General features: G+C 40.2%; 2 protein-coding genes across 5 annotated transcripts in view; one reads left to right on the forward strand and one right to left on the reverse strand.

Moving 5' to 3' along the window:
- The window catches only part of abcc3 (ATP-binding cassette, sub-family C (CFTR/MRP), member 3), a 47,446-nt gene extending 32,140 nt beyond the window's left edge, over positions 1 to 15,306 (reverse strand). For both annotated transcript variants that reach the window (XM_084078959.1, XM_084078958.1), the window contains exons 1-4: positions 15,033 to 15,306; positions 1,706 to 1,882; positions 985 to 1,110; positions 239 to 376 (exon numbers count right to left, since the gene is read on the reverse strand). In XM_084078959.1, coding sequence (XP_083935085.1) covers positions 239 to 376; positions 985 to 1,110; positions 1,706 to 1,882; positions 15,033 to 15,068 — 477 coding nt within the window. In that variant the 5' untranslated portion in view covers positions 15,069 to 15,306. The remainder of the gene's footprint in view (positions 1 to 238; positions 377 to 984; positions 1,111 to 1,705; positions 1,883 to 15,032) is intronic.
- A 2,335-nt stretch (positions 15,307 to 17,641) lies between these two features.
- The window catches only part of radil2b (Ras association and DIL domains 2b), a 25,643-nt gene continuing 20,288 nt past the window's right edge, over positions 17,642 to 22,996 (forward strand). For 2 of the 3 annotated variants that reach the window (XM_084079382.1, XM_084079383.1), the window contains exons 1-4: positions 17,645 to 18,080; positions 20,177 to 20,376; positions 20,972 to 21,146; positions 22,872 to 22,996. The exon at positions 22,872 to 22,996 is cut by the window's right edge and continues 108 nt beyond it. In XM_084079382.1, coding sequence (XP_083935508.1) covers positions 17,941 to 18,080; positions 20,177 to 20,376; positions 20,972 to 21,146; positions 22,872 to 22,996 — 640 coding nt within the window. In that variant the 5' untranslated portion in view covers positions 17,645 to 17,940. Of the gene's footprint in view, positions 18,081 to 20,176; positions 20,377 to 20,971; positions 21,147 to 22,871 lie in introns of all 3 variants that reach the window. The other variant, XM_084079384.1, reaches the window with a different exon arrangement.

Below are 22,996 nucleotides of genomic sequence, written 5' to 3' on the forward strand. Positions count from 1 at the left end.
ACCCCTTGAAAACCTCTACCTACTGTAAGCTCCCAATACAGACAGACAGAGGTGTGTGGTGTGGGGGAGGGGAGGGAGCTGTGTGGGATGGGGGAGAGGTGAGGACTGAGGAGAGGAGAGGCAGTGGTGAGTAAGTGGTGAGGTAGTGAGAGTTTGATGAAAGGAGAGAGGTAGACAGAGGCCGAGGATGATGAAGACATAATGCCACACATGAGGACTGACTGCGGTGCGTTCTCACCTCGCTGGACGCCTGTATGATCTTAGAGCGGAAAGGCACGATGGCGCACAACACAGACAGGAACCAGAAGATGAAGAGCACCCCCGAGGACTGAACCCCGCGTAACCTCTCGAACTGGATCAGAAAGGTGGCCATCAGCTGATAAGAGGAGAGGCGTGGGGAGTTATTAAACAGGAGGCAAGGAGAGGAAGTGGGCGAGCCAGAGGGAGAGATTGAGTTAGATTAGCCACAGCTGAAAACAGAGAGACCACAGAAGGTAACACAACGCGTAGCCTTCTCCACCTTTACTGGGTAAAATCTTTCACTTGGACTGTGAAATGACTGTGTTTCACAGTCGTAATGTTTGCAAGACACAACACGTTATAGCCAGCACTGTGTCAATTCCCTCAGGCAGCTCTGCAGCATGCATGTGTGACTTTAATACCGTGTACTACTTATGTCCTCTTATCAACAATACAATACAATACACGATCATTCGAGAGAAATTATTCTTAAGAAACTGTTTTACACACCAACACATGCATGCATATTAGTGTTCTTGAGCTACATTTTGAGAGTAGTGAATGTTAGACTGGACCTGAACAATTACTTGATACTAGTCAATACTTGAAAGTATAGAAATCTATTCTAGTCCATTGTTGATAACGTGATAAAGTTACATCCCTATGTATCCCAAAGTGCGTACTCTGCCTAAAAGTGCCTTTGTAATGTAAAAGTGTAATACTTGTGGTTGTAACGTGTCTCACCATTGTCATGCCGACCACCAGTGGAGTGACAAAGAATATGGGTGGCTGAGAGACACCATGGTGCAACTCATAGAACGTATAGAAGAGATCTGTCCAACACACGATCCACAGCGCCAAGCCAAACCCCTGAGCAGACAAAGGAAAGAGATAAACCACATGAAGCCTATTCTGGGGGCAAACATTGGCAGAAACAGCAGACACTTCATCGCACAACCCCTTCAACAAGTATCTGAAAAAAGCGTCATTTAGCGCTTTTCATTTGACAGCAATTGCGCTTTTTCAAATGAAAAAAAGTGTTACGCGACAAGACTTTGTACATTTTTGGCAAGAAACACCAATTGAAAAGGTAACGCAATAAAGTATAAATTAACCCTAAAGGAGGGTAAAGATGGGAATGGATTGGGTCAAAGAATGTCTCATAGAAGAAAATGTATCGTCTTTAGCATGGGTGGGCGGGAACTTTGTAATGTTATCATTGCCAAATGACTCATCTAAACATTTTGATGACCATCTGTGGGATTTTTCAGTGTATTTAGTAAACACAGAGCAACCATCGCACATCACAAGACTGTGACGAGAAAGCAACTCTTTCAATTCATTAGAGAGAGAGAGAGAGAGAGAGAGAGAGAGAGAGAGAGAGAGAGAGAGAGAGAGAGAGAGAGAGAGAGAGAGAGAGAGAGAGAGAGAGAGAAGCGTCTGAGCTAGGATGAACCCATCTCACCGTTTTGAATCGGTTCAACACAGACATCATGATGTAGCCTCTTTTGTTCCTCTGGAGATAGAAGAGGTAGAAGGGGCTGACGACCCATAGATAAATGCAGGGCAACCATGCCAGTACAGACATCTGGAAACATATTGACAGGTCGGGCCTCTCCGAGTGGATTGTCTGATTGGCTACCTGTAGGGACAGACGAGATGTAGGCGATATGTTGAGATGTCACCATCATAACATTTTAGTGGACGATTAATTGTCATACAAACAATCGCAATTAATTTCCAGCTCCAGTGTGTTCTTTCACGCAATTTTTTGAAGAACACTTATGATTTTATTTCTTTTGCCCTAAATACCCACAATAGAGATACAAGGTTTTAAGTGAAAAAAAGTGGTTAAAATGACATAGAAATAATGATGGAAATACAACATTTCTGTTCATTTTATCCAGCCGTTTTCATGATGGAAATATGCCATTTCTGTTCATTTTATCCAGCTGTTTTCATAGAGAATAATGGAAACGTTTTAACGATTACGCAAAATAATTGCTATCAGTTCAAATAATTGTGATCAGGCGATTAATTGTGACAGACATAGAGATGAGTTCACAGACAAAGATCAGACACACATCTCTGAAAAACAAATTCATTGCTAGAGCCAAGCGGAGTGTTTATCAAGTTCAAAAGATGCTATCAGTTTTTCTGGAATCTGGCAGAGCAAGGTCAACCAATGAACCAACCCTAAGAGCAGTGTTTTTTATTCATACAAATTTTAACATACTTTTATATATTTCGCAATGCTTAGTTTTTTATCCTCCTGTCTTTTATGCTTTTCTTTTAACCTCTTCTGTGAAACGCATTGAACTGCACTTAATATATAATGTGCTATATAAATAAAGTTTCATTGATTGACTGAAAACTATACAAATGATATAAACACAATCCCATCATCAACACCCACACAAAAACACACACCAAAACAACTTCGTATGAGATATTTTTCAGAAAAGGTTAGTGTCCGCCAGCTTTTGGAAGACAATATAAAATGAATGTAGCAAATACCATTGATTTGAAGCGTTCTTAGTTGCCCTGTTTGGCATTTTCCTCCTGACTAGTATTATAAAAAAACCTGAACATTTCATTAAATGTTTGCAGTAGTTGTAAAATGTTCTACAATAAAATTCAGGTAATAGAGTGCACCAGACGCACCCAGATTTTATCTGCAAGCTAAAATACATGTCCCTTCCCGGCTCAGCCCCCAGAAACTTGAGCTCAGTGGTCCACTCAATGCAATATTTGGACACCTTGTGAGAGGCTGTGTTTATCATTTTAAAGCTATGTTGTCTTGGTAACCAGTTTCTAGTCCAACAAACAGCTGCTAGTTTGTTTATTACTGTTGTGGTTACACATGCAGTTTAATTTATCATGAGCATTGATTTTCAGTCAGACACTTTCATCAGAATTAATCATTTATTGCAATGATATTGCATTCGGTTGGGCGGTATATGACTCCTGTGATACTGCAGATTATCTGTGCAAGCATGACATAGAATCTGAGATAACTAACCCCCTAAGAAGCAGAGGCTAAGAAACAGAGTTATTGCATAAACATAACGTTGAACGCTCCAAGGGCATGAGTTAAGATACACAGACATGACATCATATACAATCCACAGAATCATACATTCAACATCGTGAAGAACTAAATGCCACAGATAGGTGGAGGGAGTTTGATCACAGACAGCAGTGGTGTAAAGTAACTAAGTATATTTACTCAAGTACAGTACTTAAGTACAATTGTGAGGTACTTTTACTTCTACTCCACTACATCTCAGAGGCAAATATTGTACTTTCACTCCACTACAATTATTTGAAAACTTTAGCTACTAGTTATTTCGTAGATTTTGATTATTACAAAACATACATTAACCACTTCAGCCCTATATACATTTCGGCCATTTGAAAATAGCCGATCTATGCGTCCTGATGCGACGCATTGTGAGCTTGTAGATCTGCCATTTTACACATTTGAAAACTTGTGAAATGGGGCATTCTGCGTAATGAGTACTTTCTACTTTGGGTACTTTAAGTACATTTTGATACCAATACTTTTGTACTCTTACAAACTACTTTTAAATACATTTTGAATTTACGGAGTATTTTCATGGCAGTATTGATACTTTTACTTAAGTAAAAAATTTGAGTACTTTTTCCACCACTGACAGACAGGCTGCAGGAACGGTGCTGTGAACCAAACGCTGAGCATGCAGTATGAAGAGTGAATGGTGTTCTGCTTAAAAAGACAGTTAGCTTGTCAGCGAATGAGAATGAAGGGAATTTGTGTGAGGCTGAATGTGGAATACTGCCTGACTGCCGTGCCTGCCTGAACTATCATGATGCTCGATATATTTGTATACTTTATTATTAAACTGTACCAGTTTAAATTCTTTAACCCATTAAGACCTGGAACACATTTGTGTCATTTTTTGATTTGAGCTAAAAAAGCATTATTTTACACTTTGGCCATTCAAAAATAGCAGATATACAAGCTCATAGCGTGGCACCGAGTGCCGTGCTACAAGCTTGTAGATCTGCCATTTCCAACAAACAGCTATATATCCAGCTGTACATGAAAATGCTCTGCAAAGCATGAAAACAAAAAAGACTGAACTACACGATAAAGCATGCCATGTGTCCTTACAAATTACAAATGGTAAACCATGAACGAACTTTAATTTGCATGAAACGCAGCTGAGTTACACACCCAGTCTAAGAATACTGTGCAGTGAGAAAAAAAGTTTACACATGGTTACTTGAACGCCAGCATCCGTATTCCGCATTCTGAGGGAAACTTTCGCTGAAAATAAAGCGTGAGCTTGTCGATCTGCTATTTTCAGCGAAGATATTTAATGTAGAGTGAAAACAGAAAATAGGGTCCTGAGGGACTCTGCTCAACCTAATGGGGTTTAAGTGGTTAACACTCAGTGCACAAGGACAGCACCAATATATTTAGATCTCAGAATCAGAGATGGCTTGAGTAATCTTTACTTTAGGGCTCCTCCTCTGTTGCTGGGAGATCACATTTCACATCAGCAAGTAATTGAGTAAATAACTTTATCTTCCAACATGAGATAAGACTACAGGATGTGTAGTGTGTGTGTGGTTCTAAAGAATGAAGATGTCACCACCAGGGAGCGACTGGGAACTAGTCCTGACAGCAACGTCCAATGTTCCTTTTACAATCTATGACTGTGATTATGTTAACAGTATTTTGCTGCTAAAAGAATGAAAACAGGCAGAGGGAGCGCATTCCACGTAGCAATCTCATACATGTACATGTGTGTGAATGACATTTTGGCTACGACTATAAGGCAGCTGTAAATGTGTTTCCATGGACTAACAGTTGTAGGCCCACCCACTGAAGTGACAGAAGATAAACACAGCTGCAAGCTTGTAGATATCTGTCATACAACACACACTAGCATCTGTGTCTGTGGATGGGCATGGGCGTATGTGGAAATGTATGGCAGTAGGTGTGTGTGTGTGTGTGTGTGTGTGTGTGTGTGTGTGTGTGTGTGTGTGTGTGTGTGTGTGTGTGTGTGTGTGTGTGTGTGTGTGTGTGTGTGTGTGTGTGTGTGTGTGTGTGTGTGTGTGCGTGTGCGTGTGTGTGTGTGCGTGCAATGTAAGCAATAGTCGACATTTGTTTTTTTTGTTGTGTGTGTGTGTGTGTGTGTGTGTGTGTGTGTGTGTGTGTGTGTGTGTGTGTGTGTGTGTGCGCGTGCGTGTGTGTGTGTGCAATGTAAGCAATAGTCGACATTTGTTTTTTTTTGTTGTGTGTGTGTGTATAGTATGGTCTAGTGCTATGGCGGTTCATCCCTGGCCAGCTGTTACAGTATCATCTCTCTACTCGACGTCAGATATCGTAACACTGTCCCATGTATCCTCAGATTTGGGGGTGGGGCTACAGCCTTGTTCTCTTCAGATTACTCTCAGGGCATGGGATAATTTGATTCTAATTGAGATTTTTTTTTCTCCATTTATGTCGTACACCGATACTTATTTGTCTGTGGTTGTCACCCAAATAAAATAAACGAAAATGGATACACCCAGGGTCTGTGAATGACTGGACAGAAAATGTAATAAGCATTTAGAATTAACCCAAACATAATGTCATTATTTGTATTTTCCCTTTTAGGCTTGGGGGGAAACCTGGGGCTGGAGCCTCCATTCCTCCAAATTAAGCCTGGCAATCCAAGATAATGGAGTTACGCAAATGGCCGAAAGGCTCTAATATACAGTATGTACATTAGTAGCCATCGTTGACTTCCAGTCCACATCCTGAAGAGAGTGGGGGAGAAAAGTGACTTGTACTGTACAGTGCAAGTCGCCATGCAAGTACCAAGTCAAAAATAATAAAACGGCAGTTCCGTAAAACATTTAAAGAATATAAAAAATGCACTCTCTGAAACGCATTTCAGAAAGTCATTCAAAAACACAAGTGCTCACAAAAGGCAAGTAAAAGGCACATACATCTACAGAATTGTCTATTTCAGATCTATCTATAAATCCATCTATACATTTCAAGGAATGTGTATTTGTGTGTGTGTGTCTGTCCAATTTATGCCCAATTAAGTCGTTCGTTTTTGCCCAAATACAGAGATGACTGACATGATCAATATGACGTTACTGCCCCGAACGGGCAATGCCCGTAGCCCGCTAAAGAAGGACAAAGAAGGGATCAGCCGACCCATGGAGTTCTACACAGCTCCAGGCCTTTAAGTACCCTGATAACAGGTAGGCTATTGTACTGCACTAGTCATGAGTAAAAATTAAACCCTGGCTTAATACCTTAAAGTGACATGGAAATGAAGAATGGGGACATTTCTACCTGACATATTTAAAATATATGATTCAACATGCAATGAACCCCACCATTGGAAATACTGTAGGACATCGGAGAAGATTTATCCTATTCTGATTATTTATCCTTCATGTAACTAACTACTCGGGCGCCGGCCTAATCAGGCACCACGCAACTTGAGGGTTGGCCTAATAAGAAAAATGCCAAATTGAAATACCCGATAACCCTTTACAGATCTCATCTGTTTGATCAAGTTTGATGTTGGTGACCAACAAGACTTGAGGAGTTTAAAGATTACGGTTTGGCAAGATTACGGATGGCAAGCACATTGCATTAATGCATTCTGCACCTTATCAAAGAGTCATATCACAAATGACTTCAATAATGGGTCCTTCGCATAATAAGGACAACAGTGGCTCATGCTACAGTAGGAGAGGCTTCCAATCCTCCACCGCTCTCTGGTGAGAGAGTCATCTCTACAATCCCCTACAATCACTTTGTATCTGGGTAGAGCAAATGTATGTAGTAGTAGGCAATGTCAAATTGCAGACACGGGCAGACTGCTATAGGGAAAGACAACCGAGTGGGACTAGGCTGGTGGCTCGGTGAGACATGATGTTTGAGGAACTAACAAAAATGGTCAAAAACGGTCTAAAATAGATGTACAAGATTGCAATGTGTTGTGTGCTACTGAGCTTGTTTGCTTGTTTCGCTATTTGTGGGTACAACAAAAGTGATTACGCTTCTAAAATTGATTATGTGCAATGACTGCATAAAATCTTTCCTCAAGCGAACTAGTAAAAAGGTAATATTAGGACAATGTCAAGAAAATAAAGTATAGGTGCTTATAAAATATATTTAGAAGACTGTGCCAATGTACAGTTATTTAGCGAATTGTAAAATGAATGTCTACTCTAAACTTGCCTTTTTTGCACTAAAGAATGTGTTACTTGCACAAGCTCAACTCCCTCACACTTTTATCATGGAAGACACAGGTGGTGGTTTCAACTCAGGCATTAATCACAGCGAAAGCCTGATAAATGTTTGAGTGCACAGAGACAAGTGTTTAGATAATAGCCCGCAGCTGACAAAAAGATACATGTACACACACTAACTGAACTATTTGAACCTTTTAGGAGGATGCAACCACATAAAATATATTTTATAGTTCACGCCACGGCACTTGCAAGCAGACAGCTGACAGAAACCACTTATTATGGGAAGTAAAAGCCATTAAAGGTCAGAAGAAAGCAGACATTTAGAAAGGCACAGAAATTGCCATGATTTCATGTAACTTGCTACAGTCTCCACTCTCCACTAAATGCATTATGTACCCTCTCTCGTATTTCTCACTCATGAAGGGGTATCGGCAGCACTAAGAGCTGAAACCTGAAACTAAAAATGTTGAGAAGCTGTAGACAATTCCCTTGCAATGACAAAATAAAATGTGACCCTGATATAATTTTGCCTAATCCCTTTGATGATGATGAACTGAAGCTAATTAGTCTATTTTCATTTCCGCTCATAATCAAGTAATTTTCCACCTAATGAATCCTGTTACTCAGTGGGATTGTCGCATAGCACCTAGCAAGTCAGGGCCGCAGGACCATGGGGATCTGATGGTAAGATTTAGCTTTGTGCTAATCTTTGATCTTTTTTAGTCATACAGTTTCAGAAACATAATCTGTGGATTTCTATGTCAATTATATACCATTATGCAATGATCAACCCTGAAGGCACAACGTAGATTATTTACATGCAAGTAAAGTTTAACTCCATACTTGCGGACATTATGTCTCAAATGAAGGATACTTTAGACTATGGTTCTCTCAATGTAGGAATTAGGACGAAAGGTTTTGTTAAGCAAATTATATCCAAATCACATTTCAGTCTGACTTTGTTGGTGGCAGTGAAGGTTGTGAAAGAAAGAAAAAAAAAACCTGGTGGATTGCATAGTTGCACGTGATTTGGTCCAATTCCATTTGGCCCCGTTCCCAACTACAAAATACTAGCCCTATAGATTACTGTATACTGTACACTGTACTATATACAATGGGGAAAAGGAAATCAGGAAATAAAACACTGGCAGAGTGCACAGTGCACACTCTCTCCCCATTACATACTGTACATTCCCTGTTATTATACATACATTGTAAAAGCATTTCTAAATCTAGATTTAGAAATTAACCTGAAACGTGTTGTTCAAAGTTTTAGAAATGAACCTGACAAAGCACATTTGTGAAACACGTTATTTTTGTTGAACTCATGAAATAAAGCTTTTTGGAGGAGTGCGCAGTTATTTCCTATGGATGTGAATCCTGATAAGGTGGTTTATGTATCGATTATTTTAATTTTGCCTGCTTTTGATGCTTTGTTTGGTTATGTTAGCCATCTCAACATTTACAATATCTGGTTTGATGTCAATACAGTGGGCATTAATAACCTAGTTAACAGGCATAGTCCATTAAAACCCTGAAGGTATGGGAATGTCCCATGTGGATTTACAGACAAACAAATTATGCAACATGCTTTCTAGTATTCCGCACGCACACACACACACACACCCACACCCACACACACACACACACACACACACACACACACACACACACACACACACACACGCACACGCTGTCTGCGGGGAGAAACCTTTTATCTCTGTATTCTAACTTTTTGTGTTTTTTCGGACAAGACAATGGACAAGTGTATCTACTCTATGGTTTAAAGGGATATTTCACTTTTAAACATGTTTGCTGTCACTTTTACATCTACTCAGGCTTTTGTGAGCACCCCAGACAGTTTTTAAGTTACTTGATCCAGTATTTAGATATTTGATATTCATTTTTATCAGACAAGCCTACTCAGGCTTTTGTGAGCACCCCAGACAGTTTTTAAGTTACTTGATCCAGTATTTAGATATTTGATATTTATTTTATCAGACACGGCCCCTTCCTATACAAACCCATTGTAACTTCAAACTCCATTTTAATCATGACAGATTCATCGAAAACACCCGTCCTTGGTTCTGGTGACTGATATTGTCCTTGTAATGCGTGAGGGGGCTGTGTTTTTTCAATACATCATATATCTTTTTTATTTTTAGAGGGAAATGAAAAAAATTAAATACAATAAAAAATAAATGAATGAAAAAAGTAATGGAAAAAACATGGCCCCCTCACATAGGAGGGCAGTATGAGTCACCAGAAGCAAGGACGGGTGATTTCAATGAATTTGCAGTTACAATGGGTTTGTTTGTATAGGAAGGGGCCGTGTTTATAATAGCCCTGATTAAATGTGATAAACAATAGTTGATGGAGGTTTCAAACTGGAGAAAACTCACAAAGCAAAGAAATTAGTCAGACATTTGTAGTATGGTCTGTTCCAATAGTCAATCGCCTGCCATTGAAAATATATTTTGAGCATTGTAAGGAGGGATAATGTATGGCTTTTGATAGCTGCCAATATTAGTATAGTAATAGCCTGCAGTATATGCAAAGTAAAGAGCCTTGAGCTGTATGATGCAAAATGTGTATTTCAGAAACCACTTATCTCCATATTTCAAAACGTTTTTTCATAAATGAATGCCCCACTTCATCATACAAGAGTGTCGCACTAAAAGAGAGCAGATCTACAAGCTCCCAATGCACCGAGATACGATGCATTGTGAGCTTTTAGATCTGCTATTTTCACATTTTTCACATCAGTCATGAAAGGTGCTATATAAATAAAGTTTATTATTAGTATTACTGACAATCAATGAGACAGCCATAATCCATGCATTCTGAAATCCACCCAACCCAACCCGTTTCTGAACAAAAGGGAAACGCTTGAACAAACACCATCTCACACCTGTTCTAGGGAGGAGTGGTAGTGAGTGACAATGGACCACTCTCATTAATATTAAAATAAATGTCATTAATTTGGGCAGAGTCCAGATATGGGAGAGAGGACTCAAGGCACAGACAGGAGATCTGTTTTAAACTAAATGTGACTCCACTGGAACCACATACTAATCTTCTTAACAGTTGGTTGACTTTACAATGACAGTCATCACATTAATCATAATAGTAAAAAAGAAAAAGCTCTTTGAAGCAGTGACAACAAGTGGACATCTTTAAAAGATGATTGATGGGCAATAATTATGTACTATAATAACAGACAGACAGACGGAGACTCGATGTTAGTGGCAACAGTCCAGTCAATGGACTGTTGCCACCACATGAAAGTCCCAATGACGCAAATAAATTTGTACATTTGTTGACCTCATTCAATTGTGAATGTGAAGCAAATGTATGCAATATATAGGATATCTAATGCAAATACCTGTTAAAAGGGAATGTGTTTTAGCAATCCTTTGTCATACAATACTTGATAGTGATAGAAAGTGATAGAAATAATTCACAATATGCATGTGGCACAAAAGTGATATCACTGACGGTTAGTCTTTAGAGACTAAAAACAGAACTGACAACTCTGTAGGAGAAAATTAATTAAGACAAGTCTGAGTCTAAAAATGTTCTACCAGGGGTTATTCATAAAAAAAGGTTTACATTATGATTCATATTGTGATAATAAATATCCTATTGTAAACCCAGGCCAGTATCACATTATTCCAACATACAGTACATATTGTGGGCAGATCGTAACACTGTACTCTTAATACGAAGCACTAGTTTTGACCAGATTTTTTTCCCAGCTATACAGAACACCAATGAAAGCAAGGAAAAAATGATGTATTGAATGCAACTCCTTGAAGCATTGTGTGATTTTAAAAGCTCCTAAACAACTGTCCCAGTTTCTCGTTCTGATAAAGGGAACTTGATTGCTTATCATCAATGAAAGCAAAAGAAATGCTATTCAACAAAAGTCAAACAAATTCAATGAACTTTGACATACAGTATGTAGCGCAGGTAGAGTGGGAGCCTGGGAGGTGACATATTTCTCTGAGCTTTTGTCATGAAGCGCTCAGGGGCTTCTGAGACTACGCTGGCTGCAGCATGGTCACCATATGGTCCCTGTTAGACCAATAGCTTTTGAGTTGTGGGAGACAGACTACTGTTAAGGCTGTCTGCAGGAGGTGAGGAAACTGCTGTTGGCCATATTTGACTGTGATGTGGCTTTAAGTTGTCCATGTCCTTTGAACTGACTGTAGCCATGTGTCGTCAGTATGCTTTTCTGTGATTTTATTTATTTATTTTTTGACATCGTGCTTGAGGGAAATGCTCTGCATTGTGTGTTTCTGTCGCCATTACTGATTCTAACATTCAATTCAAATGTTATGCACTCTTTGGTGCATTGATGGATATGGTTATGATTTTTAGGATTTTTCCCATTATAAATTTAGGCCTATGGGCAACAACCACCAACACCCAATAAAAAAAACTAGAGGAAGTGCCCAGAGCTACACAACGTGTGAGATTCATGGATCACAGATGTTGGAGGCAAAATAGGTGTTTTTGGTTGGGTTTTTTTGTGTTGGCCATAGACTTGTTTATGTTTTGGGGTATTCTTCGTCTGTCATCATGCCACAAGAGGGCAGTTAACATGTAGGTGATGGGTCATGTCGCAGATCAAGCAATAAATAGACAGGTGTGTTGCCTCAGTATGTTTAGGACCATAATTGTTCTTACAGATTTTTTTTATAATATAGGCCGAGTCTAACATTAAGTGACACAAAAACAATAGGCTATTGCACCAGTAGGCCTACTAACACATCTAAGGAAACTACATTCTGCAAACCACAACTACAGCAAGCAAAGAATGTTTTTGACACAGCCTCCTTGATGTTACAGGTCTCATACAGTATATACTGTACCTCTTTTACAGAAATGTGATATAGGCCTTAAGCTGCAAGATCCTTCTCACCCTGAAGTGAAATCAGGAGTTTCACAACTCTCATTTCCTGAATTTCTGTGAGCTTAGCAGTCTTTGCGGTCTGAAAGTAAGCACTCTATTGTGGGAAAAATGTCCAAATGAAAACACAAGATTTCCTGAATTACACAACAATGTGCTGTACTACTACTTCCATATTTTATCTCAATTTAACACAAATCGGACTTCTGAATAAGGTCAAATTAGGTGATTTAGTATATAGAAGCATTCCCACTCAGAGTCACCACACACACACTAACCTAAGTTCACAAACTTCACATTCATGTTCTGTTGTCATGGTTTTAAATCAGTTTGTCTTTTGACTAAAGACACCTTCCTCCACACATGCCGGCTTTGGTTTGAGTCCTGCCAGAAGCCTGTACCGATCCTACACATTCTCCGAGCATCCCCACTCTGTCTCAACAGTTAACAAAGGAAAATAAGTGAGACAGGAAGTTGTTATCCACACTCCACAACCATCTATGAATTATGCCTTCTCATAGCACGGTCTAAGGAAGGACAAAGGTTTTGATGCATGAAGGTGCGACCAATGACAAGTAGTGGCCTTGGCTTGAAATAATGAATGAGATCAAAAGCTGAGGGCTAAATTACAAGCTAATTACAATAATGAGTCATCACTGTTTTGATTTCCAATCATCACAGTGATTTTGTCATTTTCACTTCCTGTTCTTAGTGTGTCTGTGTGTCTCTTGGCTTAAAACAGTGTACCTAAGCTTGAAAAATGTTAGAGAGCATTTAATAATAGTTTTTGTTCCAATTAGTTAGGCCTGTCACAATTATTACATAATCGTCTAATCGCAATTATTTTAGATAACCACAATTATTTTTAATCGTTTCCATGTTGAAAAATGTTCAGACATTTTCAAATAAAATAAAAACTAGAAAATGTGCTCCTCGGAGCACAGGTCTCCGCCAGTACTGTTCCTGATTAATCCTGTCTTACCTATTTATATTACATATTATCACGTGTCACTTGACCAATGTTAGCTTGTCTGGTGGGAGCTCACTTCAAAAAATATAAATGATTTTGTGAAGTGACACACCTATTTATAGGTTTCTATTTCGTCATGCATCTCGCTAGCCAATCGAACGCGTTGTAAGCTTGTAGATCTTCTATTAACCGCCATTTCTTTTTTTTAAAGTACAAAATTATTAAATGTCAGTATTTTTTTTGTATATTTAAGTTATTTGTCATATCTGCCCTGTGCAACTTTTTATTACGAATCCTAAAAGACAAACAGAAATTAATTATTTATTCATATGTTCAATGCCAAAAACACAATTAAATCGGTAATAGCAATTATTTGTGTGACAATTAATCGTCAAGTCAAATTTGTAATCGTGACAGCACCACAATTAGTTTGCTGAAATACAGCTCTGAGAATCATGAAATAAATACAAAGGCGTGCATATTTTATTAAGGCAATGCCTACTCTGAACCATCAGCTGGTGGGGCTGCTGAATATTGCAATGAATTGTGATCAACAGCCTTTCTCCAAACACTGACAGTGCAATCAAAGGCAATGGGGGTTGATCTTATACTAATTAGACAAAGGTTGAGTTGTCAGGGAGGCTCCTGATCTAACTGAAAACCAAACCCACCACTAGGGTAACAGGAAAGGTGGACACCAAAACATTCTGGGCACTAGGGAAAAATGCCAGGATAGTGGGCACTTGGGGGGGGGGCACTAGAGAAGAGTGGGCAGCAGGAAGAGTGGGCACCAGGAAGATCGGGCACCAGGAAAACTGGGCACTAGGAAGAGTGGGCACTAGGGAAATCTGGGCACTTTGGGGGGAGAACAGTGGGCACCTGAAGTCTTTGCCCAACTTTCCTGTGTTCACTACCACTGAATGAGCAATAACACAACAGCTTTAGATGACCTCAGATGAACTTCTGAGTTTTAAGCCACTGAGACATTATTGGAATACCCGGGAAGTCAAAAAGTCAGGTGGACATTCTTAACCCAAGAGAGAGCCCAACCCGAGTCTGAACAGAGGGTCCTGTCGACGGTGGTCTATACAGAATGGTTCTCAACCTTTTCAGGGCGCCCAAAAATAATCATATTTGTTTGAACCACTGCATTAAGCTACTAAGTCCTTACGTGAGGATTAAGTAAGTACTATTTGTAAACAACATATGTGGACACGATAACACTTCAGTGTCTTGATTTCACTGGCGTATACCTGACCTCACATTAGCTGCAACAGGCACTACTACAACTATGGACACGTTACGAATTAAAAGAGTTGTTACATTAGCCTACCTACTATCTCAGACAAGCAGTATGTCAGCTTGGTAGACGAGTACGTTCAGGACAGACTTTAGCAGTGAATTCACAATGCAGTTTCACGGACTTCCCGTTATAGTTGTTTTTAAAAAAGCCAAAACGTTGCAAGGTAACAACTGTACAAAATCGGGAAAAGGGACTCTCAAGTAAATGTTGAATATCGGACTTTTACTTGCAACAGAGTACTTCTACATTGCAGTATCGATACTTTTACTTGTCAGTAAAAACATGTCAGTACTCAGTACTTCTTCCACCACTGCCAACAACCCCCTAGTACTGTGGTCTACTCTACATACCCAGAACGGGAGCTTTGGTCCGCAGAGCCGCTCCATCTCCGTGGGGGATCAATCTGATCTTTTCCTGCTTCTGATCTGACAGGTCGCTCCCTTTCTTCTGCCACCACTATGTTTAGTCCTTCGCATAGGAAACAGACTTGTTTCTCACATGCCAATCTCACGTGTAAACGAACGGAGCCGTGGTGGTGAGGCACTTTAAACAACAGCCAGTCTTCTTTCTACACAGCCTTCACTTCTCGCCGTCCTCCGTGGTCAGTAGAAATACATACACACACTCTTCCGTTGCAAAACTAGTCATCCATCCGGAGGTTGTCGTGATGGAGAGACGGCCCCGCCCACTACACCGTAGGCCCCGCCTTTACTCACACACACACACACGCACGCACACGCGCACACACTAAAAACTTGGGCGTGCCAGCACAGATTTTCCTTTCGGTCAGATACCAGATATCAAGGCTAGTTATCCTCCCTATAAGATAAGATAAAAAGTGTTGATAAAATGGGAAATGTGGGAAATTTCACAAATGTTTCACACTTCTCAGCATATCGACGACCCAGGGACGGATTAACCCCCGCAAGGGCCCTGGGGCCGCCAATATTTTAGCCCCCCCCCCCCCCCCTTTTTTCTTTTCAATTATTTTTTTGGGGGGCTAGTGAAAGTTACAGGTATGGTGTGTATGATATGAAATCCTTAATCATATTCCATCATATATGGAAGGGCCCCAGGAGGAGCCCTTGGAGCTCAGGAGCCCTTGAAGGGCCTCAAACCCAACGATAATCACTGCTGTAAATACAGAGGAGGGGCCCACACATTTGATATTTGATTAACCTATACATTTAATTTTAGTAAATTGTCGATGTCCGTGCAGTCCAGTTCCATCGAAGGGCCCATTAAGCATTAACATACATGTAGTTTAACCTTAACTACAGTCATTTTGCTGTATAGTTCAACTACATTCATAATATAAAAAGTAGCATGGCATGGACTGGAAGGTCGTGACATGACATGGCATATGGCATGGTATGACATAGCATGAGATGGCATCATTCATTGGCATGACTCATCCTTTGTCAATACTATTACCTGCCATGGCCAGCCCCTCATCAACACAGGTGTGTGCTTCCTCCTTCTGTATTTGCCTAATCATTCATTGGCATGACATGGCATGACAAGGCATGAGTCATGACATTAGCCTGGAAACCAGATGAATCTGCCATACATACATACATACATACATACATACATACATACATACATACATACATACATACATACATACATACATACATACATACATACATAGCCTACATAGCCTACATAGCCCTGGGGATTTTATATTCTTTGGTTTCCTATAATTCCTGGCTTGAATTCTATGATCCACCTGAACTACGACCTATACTAGCCTACTATGACTACTACTACTACTGCCAGTCTGCCACTACTACTAGCCTACTACTGCTGCTGCTGCTGCTGCTGCTGCAGCTGCTAGCTAGTAGTAGTATTTATTATAGTATAACAAAAGCAGCAATAATGCTTCAATAACACAACCTAGAGTGGCTGGCCAAACGTTGGTCCAGGTATTTAAAAAGGACAAAGTACTCCATCTAGTGGTTAATTATATCACTGTGGTACACACACACACGCACACCGGCACACGCGCACACACACACACACACACACACACACACACACACACACACACACACACACACACACACACACACACACACACACACACACACACACACACACACACACACACACACACACAGGCTTGCATTAATCGGTATACAATATAATATATAATATTCAAGGGGCTACATTAATTAATTTCCCCCTAACCCAAACACCCTCAATCCTTATCTGTACTTAATTGAAAGCTTTTACCTTTCGACCAATCGAAGTCTTCATTAACTCATCTCATCTCTTCTCATCCACTGATCCACATCAACATGTAGGCTATGGGTTCACTTCCAACCCTATATGGTTCCAACCAGGCAGGCTCCAGCATCTCACTTTGTATAAATAATTCTGAAATCTATGCTTGATTCAGCCAGAAGATGGAGCTATGCGAGTTCGTTTGGTCTACAAGAGCTACAATAGAGTCTTCATGGCGCACGGGAGGGCAGCTTTTGAGCTTTATTTCCATGAGTTGACCCTTTTTTTTCTCCCAGAGAGGAGGATATCGTTTCATGATGTTCCCATAAGCTTAGTCCACGTAGGAGACCTTGACAATGAAATATTTCATTCAACGGGTCTGCGGTACTGTGGTGGGTGTGAGCTTGGCATCTCCAAGCAGTTGCGCTCTCACCACACATCTGTAAAGTGGGTCCGCGTCCGTCTTGAATTTGGAAAAAAAAGAGAAAGGAAAGGAAAATTGTCCTGTATGCCTGGCTCTACAATACATGATATTTTTATAGCCTATTCTACAGTATAACTGTATAACATTTTATTCAAATTAGCCTGCAACCCGTTTTCTATAACAGAGATTTAGAGTTTGGGGTAAAATGTTAAACCATGTTTAAGCTTTCGGTGCATTAGAGAGTTGGAATTTGTTAGCACTTATTCCGTCAGTCAGTGTAACAGTAGATTCAAGCTGTAACTTGAAGCCGGTTGTTGGAACTTCAACAGTTCAACAGTTACAACAGCTGTATGGGAGCCTGAACATCTGCACCACATGTTCTGGTATGCGTCTGTGTAAACTGAACCAGCCCAGCGGTTTCGTCAATTCAATGAAAGTTGCCTGTTCTCTCTACGATGAATCAGAGAGAAGCTGTGCTGCAGACCATCATATCCAATGGAAGGTGATGGGAGTTTTTCGTTGATGTTCAAAAAGTAACTTGAGCGAGGAGCTGCTGGGTCTTTATTTTTTGGGGGGAAACAATACCAAGCCTCGTGGGAACGGTAATGAATTTTATCAAGCTCTCCCCGGAGGATCTGACATCTCTCCCACCCAGGCCGGCCGCCTCTTCGCCGGTGCGTCTACCTGCAGCCACCGCCAAGAAACGATTCAAGCTGGGGAGGAAGACAAGTGATGGTTCTCAGCAGTAAGTAGCAGTGGTGAAAAAAGAACTACAATGTTTTACTTAAGTAAAAGTATATACAATACTGCAATGTAGAAATACTCTGTTACAACAAGTAAAAGTAGCCTACATAATTAAAAAAAATAGGCTACTTGAGTAAAAGTACAAATGTATTGGTATCAAAATAAAATATCAAAAGTAGAAAGTACTCATTATGCAGGATGTCCCGTAAAATCATGATTTGTAGATCGGCTATTTTCAAATGGCGAAATGTATAGGGCTGAAGTGGGTAATGCATGTTTTGTAATAATTATCAAAATCTACAAATTAACTAGTAACTAAAGTTTTCAAATAATTGTAGTGGGGTCAACGTATAATACTCTGAGATGTAGTGGAGTAGAAGGAAACGTACAGAAAATTGGAAATACTCCAGTAAAGTGAAAAATACCTCAAAATTGTACTTAAGTACAGTACTTGAGTAGATGTGTAGGCTACTTACACCACTACACCACTGGTATAGCCTATTTAGGACAGAGTCAAAGCAAATTTACGGAACTGTGGTGTAGGTAGGCCTATAGCTAGAATATTTCTGACTTGTTTGCCTATAGGGCATGTGTGGCCAACATTTTGCTAAACGGAGCTGTTTAAGACTTCATCCACCCTGCAATTAGTTATATTTTGTCAAAGTATAATGCTTTTACAAAATATTGTATACAAAATTCACAACAAACTCTAGACACATCTCAGAACCAGGGGACAAGTCAGAGCTTGTTAGATGGGGGGAAAAATAAGTGGAGATGAAAATAGGAGGAATCAAGAGGAAAGGTCTGCAGACTAATAGACATCCAAAAAATTATACATACAGTATATAGGCCAATATAAAAATATAATTATTGTCTGACATTTTGATACGTTTGTTTATTTAGGTCTACAGTAACTCTGCTGAACAATAATAAATGTTTGGGAAATATCCAATTATCATGCACAGCAACAAAGATCTAATGAAATACTGCAGTATTTTCATTGGCAGCCAAAGTTCAACTACATGTTATTCAACTCCTCCCCAGCACTAAAGGACAGACCAGTCAATATCAGTTTTTGAGGCACTCGCATTGTTTTTCTATCATTAGTGAAAAGCCCAGAGTGCATTAGCTGCTATACTAATGGTATTAATCTAAAATCTGAAGTATTTTATATCCAAGTGGTGGTGCAACGGCAGAGAGCCTTTGAACCATTGTGATAAGCAGCTTAAGGAGGTTGGTCTGAGCTAGGCAAAACAAGACTTTATTATTTTATTATTCATTAATGAACTGAAAGAGCTGAGCGAGGTACTGTGCGGCGAATGGGAGTGGATACTGCAGCCTTGTTTTGGTGGTAGAAACGTAAGTAGCCTATGTGTGGCTTCTTGATTTATACCTTTAAGCTTTCTGGTCAGAAATGTATAGCTAGCTGCATGTATAGGGATAACTTCAGCTGCTGATGCCTTTATAGATGAATGACGTTTCCAGTTTCTGGGGACGCTAGTCACGTAGTCATTTATCATTCACTTCATCTTTATTGCTTGTTTTCTCTCATTCAGTTATAACTTTTATAATACTTCCCCCTTATTATGTCAACTCTTTTGTCCTTAAATGATGCATTTATATAGCACTTTTATCCAAAGCGCTTTACATAGATTGTACATTACATTCACCCATTCACACACACATTCATACACCAATGGCGGAGGAAACCATGCAAGGCACCAACCTGCTCATCGGGAGCAATCAGGGGTTCAGCGGCAATTAGGGGTTCAAGGACACTTCGACACTAAACTCAGGGGGAGCCGGGGATCGAACTGGGAACCTTGGGGTTTCCATCCGGCCGCTCTACCCTGCACTCCACCCTGAGCCACTGCCGCACCCTTCCCTTTTTCTTTACTGCTGTCGACTACCAGACTTTATCTTCTCCCCAAAAAAGATAATGACTTCTTGTCTTCACTTTTCCTTCTAACATCTCCCACCCTGTTACTCAAATATTTCATCTTCCTCGGGTCGCTTTCTCGTTTTCTTGTTTAAATATTTATCCCTACTCCATCCCTAATCTCTCCTCCCTCCTCATCCCTCTCCAACCCCTCTCAGGTCGGGCTCCTCCGGTTCATCCACCAGGTCAGTGGAGAGTGTGGGTGTGGCCATCCGACAGCCCAGCAAGAGCCCCATCCGCCGTCATACCAACCGCCTATCTGGTGTCTTCCTGCGTGGCCCAGCTTCCAGCCCCAGTCTGACAGCCCTGACCGGAGGCCTGAGGTCATCGCTGTCCGGCCAGTCCCAGAAGGGCAGCAGTATGTCCGTGGCTCAGTCTAGAACACTGTTAGAACACTGTTTCTCAACAACTCTGTCGGGTCCGGGGCTCACCAGGGGAGTGGTGGGCCCTAAATGGTCCAAATGGACACTCTGAGAGTGTGACTCTCAGAGTTGCAACAATTTACAACAACAATTTAGGCTTTTGACAGACATTTATCCAGAGCGACTTACAATAAAGGTAAACACATACATCAAATGCAGAGAGACAGTGCAGTGCCTCAGTAAACTAGGATTACAGGTAAACCAAGAACCTAGCATCAGTCTAAACAATATACTATCAAAAAATAATCTGTACATTTAAACTACAGGATACCAGGTAAACAATGAACCTAGCATCTAGGGGTCCTCTTGTGGGCCCCCCACCAGACGTTGAGAAACAGTGTCATATAGAACATCACAATGGCCGTTTTTTTCTATATCTGATTTTGCACGCCTGGTTCTGTTCTCGCATTTTGTTGTCATTGGAGGACATCTTGTTTGTGTGGGGGGAAAAAGTTTGGCATCAACTCAGAAATAACACCGTGGCTGAGATTTTAATGACGTTTCTTTTGCTTGTCATGTCCTGTCATCTAGTGACACCTGGAGACACTTCAATGGAGGATGACCCATCAGAGCTTTCCAATCAGATAACAGCTCCGGGCATCTTGAAGATCTTTGGCAGTGAAATTTGTCGAGGAGCCCATTACAAGAGTGTCCTGGCCACCACACACTCCAGTGCACGGGAGCTAGTAAAAGAAGCCCTTGAAAGGTAAGGCTATGAGTATGTGCATCTGTGCCTGATGTGTAATGTTTGTGACTGTGTCTACATATACAGCATGTGGACATTTATGCATGTGTTTATTCATGCATGTGCTCAGTCCTGTGTTATAAGGTAGAAATATAAAAGGAGCTGAGTAGACACACAGGCATTCAATAAAGACTCCACTGGGAGACAATATAGTTGTCGGTTATTGAACAAAACAATGATCTTTATGAATACATAATAGCACCAGCACAGCATTTGAGAGTGCTGTTTAGCATAGCCAGCATTAGCTCGTCGCTATACATAGCCCCTTATATCCCTGTCTTGCAGGAAAAAAATCCTTATGTTGCAAATACACGACTTATGCTTGTTGTGCAGGGGAAAAAAAGATAAATAACCAAAATATAGGCACAGCAAACAATTACTAAAAAAAGAGTGGTTTTGGAAACAATGACAAGTCTGAAAAATATATTTAAAACCAGTTTGAATTCAGCTTTAAGATCTCTGTCCCATTCATATTAACACCTTTGATTGTAAAAGCATGTCTCCCAGTGCTGAACAACAAATACTTCTGGGAGAACATTCAGATTATGTCCCATGCTTATCTTGTAATCTTAGATTCTTGCTCTAACCTTTTTTAATTTTAAGGGCCCCCAGTTTGATAAGCATTTGGCCATGGACACACCATGGATTTAATATTCTCTGGGACCCGAATCTACACAGTAAAATCCTCAATGTTAATATAACTCGGAGAGTGGAACTCAATGGAGCGTCCATTTAGTATTTTGTACACTCTCTGAGTTACAGAGCACTAAGGTTCTATTTGGTTGTTAACTATCATTTATCTGGTAACCCCCTGAAGGACCCCTGATGTCACTGAGGAGAGCATTGGTTCCCCAAAGCTCTAATATACTGTAGCCATCCACTCATATGCATGTTATTTACACTGTTGCATTCCTATTGTGTTATGTATTGCATGTACAGTACAAAGCTACGAAATATTTCTTTGATGTATAAAACCTTTGCCAGTGATAAAGAGAGAACACATGCATATTGTTACAATTGGCATATTTAGAGATCAACAAAGGTCAATTCAACTGTTGTTCTTAAAGACAGCTGTTTATTATAATTGCAGTATAGCATACATAGTCTATGTGTGCCAAATTGTTCGTTTACACAGCAGTTCTGGAACGTTCTAAAGTAAACCACAGACTCGCCTGGTCTGACAGACAGACAGCCTCTCCAGAGGGTGAATTTCTGCATTCTTTGCTTATGTTACAACCAAAAGTGATTAATAGAAAGGGTATCCAGCTTGCAGAAGTCAGAGTAAAACAATATTCCTGTTTCCTCAATTTCATGCCCATGAAATGAAATCTGGCTATGTCAATACAGGAACAAAGAAACAGGGGTTAGTAATCGGTCAGTAAAGAATTATTACATCTTATGACCTATTGATAAGCCATAAAGTACATTAGTTGATAAGAAAAGCATTGTTGATAAGAAAATAATCCTCCAAGTTCGGTTTTAATGGGATATGTTTGATAAGGTTTAATTTGATTTATTTGATTAATTTGATACGTTTTGATATAAACATTGGAAGTTGTGTATTAAGAAACGAATTACAGTGTATCTTTGTTTGTTTTGTTTTGTGTAGATCACGATAGTCAGTGATGCACATTATGTCATTTTAAAAAGCAAATCTCCAACATTGAACTTTGCAATGTGGCCTAGGTACGGTCTGGGAAAAGAGGAGGCAGGTTTCTATGTTCTCTGCGATGCCATTGGCTCCATAAGTGACAGTCAGTGGAGGACGGAGGGCTTCCGAGTTGTCGGCGACAACGAGAAGCCCCTGCTCC

The sequence above is a fragment of the Gymnoscopelus microlampas genome (genome assembly GCF_963454915.1).
Source record: "Gymnoscopelus microlampas genome assembly, chromosome: 14".
In the NCBI taxonomy this organism is placed as follows: domain Eukaryota; kingdom Metazoa; phylum Chordata; class Actinopteri; order Myctophiformes; family Myctophidae; genus Gymnoscopelus; species Gymnoscopelus microlampas.